The sequence below is a fragment of the Triticum aestivum genome, chromosome 5A (assembly GCF_018294505.1).
Source record: "Triticum aestivum cultivar Chinese Spring chromosome 5A, IWGSC CS RefSeq v2.1, whole genome shotgun sequence".
Lineage (NCBI taxonomy): Eukaryota > Viridiplantae > Streptophyta > Magnoliopsida > Poales > Poaceae > Triticum > Triticum aestivum.
Window position 1 is genome coordinate 634,603,702 of NC_057806.1, and position 7,769 is coordinate 634,611,470.

Here is a 7,769-nt window from a genome sequence, read left to right on the forward strand (position 1 = left end):
TACTTCCCCTTGCTGGATCAAGAAGGAGGATACGTCTTCCCAACCGTACGTGTGTTGAACGCGGAGGTGTTGTCCGTTCGGCGCTAGGTCATCGGTGATTTGGATCACGACGAGTACGACTCCATCAACCCCGTTCTCTTGAACGCTTCCGCTCGCGATCTACAAGGGTATGTAGATTCACTCCCCTCTCCCTCGTTGCTAGATGACTCCATAGATTGATCTTGGTGATGCGTAGAAAATTTTAAAATTTTGCTACGTTCCCCAACACCTTGATCACCAGATATCGCCTATTTTTCTCTCTACTACTTGCATTAGAGTAGTGTAGCATGTTACTGCTTTCGGTTAATCCTATTCTGTTGCATATCCTGTCATTGTTGCTACATTTGTTGATACCTTACCTGCAATCCTAAATGCTTAGTACAGGATACTAGTTTATCATCAGTGACCCTACATTCTTGTCCGTCTGCCATGCTATACTATCGGGCCATGATCACTAGGGAGGTGATCACGGGTATATGTTATATATCTTATACATGATACATATGATGACTAAAGACGGGTCGGCTCATAGAGTACCCGCGAGTGATTCACGGATTGGGGGCTGAAAGGACCTTTGTCCTGACGGCCCTCTGGGTGGATCTTTGTGGCGAAGCGACAGGGCAGGTTGAGACCACCTAGGGGAGAGGTGGGCCTGGCCCTGGTCGGCATTCACAGTTACTTCCAAATAACACGCTTAATGAGATCTTGGTTTTTGATCTGAGTCTGGCCACTGGCCTATACGCACTAACCAACTACGCGGGAACAGTTATGGGCACTCGACGTCGTGGTATCAGCCGAAGCCTTCTTGACGTCAGCGATTGAGCGGCGCGCCCGGGTTGGACTGGAACGCCTGCTCTTGTATAAGGGAGGCTAGGTCTGCTCGCCAGCCGCGTACGCAATGTGCAGGTGTGCAATGGGCGATGGGCCCAGACCCCTGCGTCATAGGATTTAGACCGGCATGCTGACCTCTCTGTTGTGCCTAGGTTGGGCTGCGACGTGTTGATCTTCCGAGGCCGGGCATGACCCATAAAAGTGTGTCCGGACAAAGGGGATCGAGCGTGTTGGGAAATGTGGTACACCCCTGCAGGGAAGTTGATCTATTCGAATAGCCGCGTCCCTCGGTAAAAGGACGACCCGGAGTTGTACCCCGACCTTATGACAACTAGAACCGGATACTTAATAAAATACACCCTTTCAAGTGCCAGATATAACTCGGTGATTGCTCTCTCATAGGGCGACGAGGGGAGGATCGCCCGGTAGGATTATGCTATGCGATGATACTTGGTTAACTTATCATCTACTCTCTTCTACTTCTTCAAGATGGAGGCTGCCAGAAGCGCAGTCTTCGATAGGACTAGCTATCCCCCTCTTATTCTGGCATTCTGCAGTTTAATCCACATATACTACCCCCTTTCATTGATACCAATGCATATGTAGTGTAGCTCCTTGCTTGCGAGTACTTTGGATGAGTACTCATGGTTGCTTTGCTCCCCCTTTTCCTCCTTTCTATATCTGGTTGTCGCAATCAGATGCTGGAGTCCAGGAGCCAGAGGATCCCAAGGATGATGCTACGTAGAGTTCGACTTTGAGGAGTAGTTAGGAGGTCCTAGGCAGGAGGCGTTGCCTTTTCGATCGTTACTACTTTTGTGCCAGCCTTCTTAAGGCAATCTTGTTTAACTTGTGTCTGTACTCATATATTATTGCTTCCGTTGACTCTTGTGTATTCAAGCTTATGTATTCGAGCCCTCGAGGCCCCTGGCTTGCAATATAAAGCTTGTGTCATTTTTAATTTGGGTCTAGAGTTGTGTTGTGATATCTTCCCGTGAGTCCTTGATCTTGATCGTACACATTTGCGTGTATGATTAGTGTACGGTCAAATCAAGGGCGTCACACATATGCACTTTTTCGCGAACTGTAAAACACTTATGTGGGTTGAGATTTTACGGGGTCTGCTAGAGATGCTCTTAGCAAGTTGCGGATGTAAATGGTCTAAACGGTCTTATGTTTCTTTACGGAGAGAGTAGTTAATAATCTTGTGATCATGTAGTATGTTTTATGCTCACACATTTGACAACATGTATTTCTTTGTGCTGAAAAGGCATGTTAGGAATAGCAATAACCAGCAAGGTTAGGACGTGCTTTGCTGCGTCGTGGTGTTATGAGATTATGAAGAGAAAAAAAATATTCATTCTGTTTTAAAATATAAGGTGTATTACTTTTTTGAAAAGTTTAACTTTTAAGTTTGATCAAATTGGTAAAGAAATATATATATATATATAATTCGTAATATCAAATTGGTGTTATTAGATTCATCGTCAGATGAGTTTTCATAAAAAAAATCTAAATATTATGGATATCGATATTTTTGGCTCTAAATTTGATCAAAGTTAAAGAAATTTGACTTTCTAAAGAACTGATACCCCTTGTATTTTGGACCTCTTTAGCTTGGCGGATGGGGGAGACGATGGAGTGTGTTTTGTATTTTTTTTATAATGCGGTTATTTAGTGGGCCTTTTATGGTGTGATTCTGTGTTATGCGCTAATCAACTTATATTTTCATGGGTAAATTTCTGCGTCGGTGGCCACATGTACTATATTGGTGCTATAATATCATCACATGGCGGTGCTTCTTTTTTTTAGGTGGTAAGAGGGTGCATGGAGTTGATATGTTTTTCTAGCGGTTGGTATTGATTGATTTGAAAAATTATTGGCCAGATCAAAATCGTAAACGAAATTCAAAATTGAATATCCCAGTCGAATAAAAGAGATTTAAAATTAGGGAATATGATGAATTAAAATAATTAAATGGGAGAGCTTCTTGAGAAATTATTGACCCGATCAAAATCAAGTGACCAAGTTCTAAACTGAAGACCTCAATGAATTGTGAGGACTTAAAAATTAGGAAGCATAGTGTATAGTATAGAAGAATTGAATGAGACCTTTCAGAAATTATTGACTTGGTCAAAATTGGATGACACAATTTTAATTGGACACCTCAATTGATTGTGAGGCCTTTTACCCCTAGAGAGCTTAGTGATATAGTAGATATAAAAAATGAAATCACGTAACATGCAAAAGCCAAACCAGCATGATGCTGAATTGCTGATATGTAACATGCGATCGTGGGTATGGTTTCTTCGTTCGCGACTATGCTTGGCAACTTTCAATTTGGAATGTGGTGTTCCATTGGTGGCGGTACCGTTCTTAGGGAGCTCCACTTGTGGTGGTTGTTTCTCTTTTCCATCTCCCCTTTTGTAGTTGTTTATCGTTGCTCTTTCGGATATGTTGTATGAATCACTCTGGTCTCCGTCAGTGGTGTGACCACTGCGGAGCGATGTCGAGGCCGAGGGAGCCGCTGCCCCCCTCCCCCCGGACCAAGCTTTGAAGGAACTTTTTGGGGAGAGCTTATATGAGAAACTTTTTAGCAATTTGCACCCCCTAATACTCATGTTTTGGTCTTGGCCCCCAGCAGTTTCTACCAAGCTCCGCCACTAGGTGTGACATCCTTCAGTCTTTGGTGAGAGGGTAGCGGGCAGTGACCAGGCGGAGGCGGGTGACTTGGTGATCATGCTTGGCCAACTGCGAGTGGCTCAGGGCTCGTTTTCCTTGGGTGGAGACCATTGCTTCCTCAATGTAAGTTGTATATGTCGTTTTCTATTTCCTCGTAAGTTGTTGATTGATGTAATTTCTGACTTGTTGATAACTCCGTTATTTCAAAGATGAGTTTGTCCTAAGCCTCTAATGTGGTGTACAATGTCAGATGCTTAGAGAGGTGCTTAAAAAATAAATCATTTTTTCTTTTCTGAATCACCAGTGCCCATTTATAGAGAAACGCCTAATTAACGTCTACCCTTGATATATAAGAACCGATGCTTAAAAAGCATTGATTTTATTTCTCTAAGCACCTCCTAAGCGCCTTGCATTGTGCGGGGAAGGACAAAAAAGTAAGGTTTGCCTCGTTTGTCCTAAAGTTTTACCCATTTTCTGGGAACAGGCCTCTGAATATTATTGGTCGGTCGGGGAGAAGAAGTGCCCCGCAAAAAAAAAACGTGTTACGCGTCCGTGCTAAACTTTTTTTCTTTTTGAGAACGGGTCAGTGCTAAACTCGATCATCGGAACTAACACACACAGACACAATTACACGAACAACCGACCGGCCGGCCGGCTGCGTTGACATCCTCTCTGCCGTTCTCTGTCGCCACGACCAGAATCCCATTCCATCGCCTTCGCCCCCTCCACGTCTCTTCCCTTCCTTCCATTGTTAAACCTTTCCTCCACATCCATCCATCAATCAATCTCCTGCCTCCTGTTGGTGGCAACCACGAACACCACCAGCTGAGACATACATGCCGACGCCCTTAACTCCACCAGCACCACCACCCAAACCGCCATCTCTGCTCTGCACGCCATCGACTTCCGTCTCCCTCTGCGACCTCCGTCCAACCGCCAACTGGTACGCTGCTTCAGTGCTTCGGTTTCGTCTCCCTTTTCCATTCCGCTGTTTGGTCCATCGGTTAGGAAATTCTCTTTGTCGGCGACCGATTGATTAGAGCGCGCCTAATCTGAGCAGCTTGCGCAGTGCGCCATGGAGTGACGTGCGCTGCTGGGTGAGCGGCATGGAGCGCATCAGGTTCAGGAGCGTCGACGCCGGCGCCGGCACGTACCCGACGACGCTGCCGAGCCCCAGGATGCTGGACGCCGCCGCCACGGAGCCGCCGGGCTTCAGGAAGAGCATGAACCCGATCTACGCGGACGGGACCGCCCGCTCCGCCTCCACCGCGGCGGTCTCGGCGGCCTCCCTCGACGCCCCCGGCCCGGACGGCTCCACACGAAGCCACGCCGACGTCGAGAGCGGGAACGGCAACAGCAGCAGCGTGGCCGCGGTGCTGGTGCGGCGTCACACCGGCGGGGACGGCCGCTGGGAGGCCATCCGGGCGGCGGACGCGCGCGAGTCGCCGCTCAGCCTGGGCCACTTCCGGCTGCTCAAGCGCCTGGGCTACGGCGACATCGGCAGCGTGTACCTGGTGGAGCTCCGCGGGGGCGGGGGCGCGCTCTTCGCCATGAAGGTGATGGACAAGGGGTCCCTGGTGAGCCGCAACAAGCTGCCCCGCGCGCAGACGGAGCGCGAGATCCTAGGCTTGCTCGACCACCCCTTCCTCCCCACCCTCTACTCCCACTTCGAGACCGACAAGTTCTTCTGCCTCCTCATGGAGTTCTGCAGCGGCGGCAACCTCCACTCCCTCCGCCAGAAGCAGCCCAACAAGCACTTCACCGAGCACGCCGCCAGGTCTCACCTCACCTCAACTCACCTCCTCCTCAAAGCCATCCATTAATTCTTGATGAGCTTTGTTTGTCACTGAGAATTTATCTCCGCCATGAATGATATAGGTTTTACGCGTCCGAGGTGCTGCTGGCGCTGGAGTACCTGCACATGCTGGGCGTGGTGTACCGGGACCTCAAGCCGGAGAACGTGCTGGTCCGGGAGGAAGGCCACATCATGCTCTCCGACTTCGACCTCTCGCTCCGCTGCGCCGTCAGCCCCACGCTCGTCCGCACCCCGTCCGGCAGCGTCGGCGTCGCCGCCGGCCTCGTCCAGGGCTGCAAGCTCCCGCGCATCCTCTCCTCCTCCAGCAAGGCCAAGGGCAAGAAGAAGCTGGCGACGGCCAAGGCCACCCAGCAGGAGCTGCTGGCCGTGCCCGGCGACGGCCACGGCAGGAAGCAGCCGTGGACGTCGCTGGAGTTCATGGCCGAGCCGACGGGCGCGCGCTCCATGTCCTTCGTCGGCACGCACGAGTACCTGGCGCCCGAGATCATCCGCGGCGACGGCCACGGCAGCGCCGTCGACTGGTGGACCTTCGGCGTCTTCCTCTACGAGCTGCTGCACGGCACCACGCCCTTCAAGGGCTCCGGCAACCGCGCCACGCTCTTCAACGTTGTCGGCCAGCCGCTGCGCTTCCCCGACGCGCCCGGCGTCAGCGCCGCCGCCAGGGACCTCATTCGGGGCCTGCTGGCCAAGGAGCCGCAGAAGCGCCTCGCGTACCGCCGCGGCGCCGCCGAGATCAAGCAGCACCCATTCTTCGAGGGCGTCAACTGGGCGCTCGTCAGGAGCGCCGCGCCGCCCTACATCCCCGACGCCGTGGACTGCGGCCCCGCCCCCGTGCGCCTCCCCAGCGAAGCCCCGTCGCAGGGCGGCACGCCGAGGAACGCCGCCGGTGGGAAGGCCGGCTCACCTCATGCCGATCCGGCGTCGTACGTCGATTTCGAGTACTTCTAGGAAGCAATCTTGTGCTAGGTCTCGCTTCACCACACAACACACACGTGCCCGAGATAGCCCCATGCATCTCTGTCCATGTTATTTTCTTCATCAAATATTTCTAGCAAAGCCTTCGTATGTTGCAGAATGCCAATGAAGTGCATTCTACGTGCTCGAACTATTTCAAGTTTGTACATGGGTCCTGAAACTATAAAAATCATCATCTAGGTTCTCAAAGTGCAATATGCGTGTTAGCCAGATCCTCAGAATATTTTAGAGATGTCACATAGGTCTTCAAACTATTTTAGAGGTGTCACGTATATACAAACTTGTTACACTTCAAGGACCTTCGAGGACCTAGTTGTCACTTTTCATAGTTTTAGGACCTACGTGGCATCTCTAAGAATAGTTGGAGGGCCTAGGATGCACTTCATTGTTGCATTGCCGGGTTGAAGTTTCTTTTTTCTTCTTTCTAAATCATCGGGGAAGATCTAATATATATATTGGTCAGAAGTGTTATGACAACAAGGCTTTCCCGTGATGTCACTTGCGGTGAGAATAACACAGAGTGATGCAAGCATCAAAGGCATCCCAACCGAAAAAGAAGCTCTTAAATATATTTGGCCCCAAAACAATTGTGGAAGTGTTTGCTAGTAATACTAGTAATTTCGCTAAAAGAGTTAGTACTTGTGGATACTGCATTCTTTTTTCATTCTAATACATATAAGATCATAGTACAACCCACTAGCAGAGGACTTCAGTGGGAAGGCGTGGCGGCCACTAGGGCTGCAAGAAAAACTCGAGGCTCGTGAGCTGTTCGAGATTACTTGTTTTTTGACTCGACTCGAGATCTACTCGAAAAGAAACAAGCTGAGTTTGAACACTTTATGTAGCTCGACCGAGAAACAAGCCGATCTTGGCACCTGGTAGAGTCTATCTCATTTACCATATTAGTTCACGAGTCGCCGTGAGTTTTTCATTGAGATCGAGTTGATCCGATCAGTTACAAGCTAATCTCTACCAGGTCGCATACCTACGTCTGGTTCTGGCTAGCCGTGCGTGCACTATTCCAAGGAAGATCAATCAAGCTAGCAATCAGGTTGCTTGCTTCTTCTAGCTTTGCACCTACACATACGTGTATAACTTCCGGTGGATTTGTTCTACGGTTCTACTCTCTCCGTTTTAAAATAGATGATTCAACTTTATATTAACTTTATACTAAAATTAGTATAAAGTTGAGTCATGTATTTTAAAACGATGCAGTGTTGTCCCCAACTGAAAATGGAGAGGGAAGGGAAGGGAGCTAGCAAAGCTAAAGGGACGGGGTATATGTCTAAATTTTAGTAGCATCTTTTAATAGCGTGTAATATGCAATATATTTTGAAGTACTTGGTAGTGGCAGTAGCTCCAAGGGTAGAGCCTTCATAAATTTGAGAAAGCTTCGTTACGGTATGTTTTAGATCCTTTTTCTATTAAC

At 49.2% G+C, this 7,769-nt stretch overlaps 1 protein-coding gene across 1 annotated transcript; it reads left to right on the plus strand.

Moving 5' to 3' along the window:
- The first annotated feature begins 4,963 nt into the window (after window positions 1-4,963).
- On the plus strand, window positions 4,964-6,529 carry LOC123108082 (serine/threonine-protein kinase AGC1-5). The gene is made up of 2 exons (XM_044529938.1): window positions 4,964-5,326; window positions 5,428-6,529. The coding sequence occupies exons 1-2, from the start codon at window positions 5,100-5,102 to the stop codon at window positions 6,311-6,313; spliced, it is 1,113 nt and encodes a 370-aa protein (XP_044385873.1). The 5' UTR covers window positions 4,964-5,099; the 3' UTR covers window positions 6,314-6,529.
- The last annotated feature ends 1,240 nt before the right edge of the window (window positions 6,530-7,769 follow it).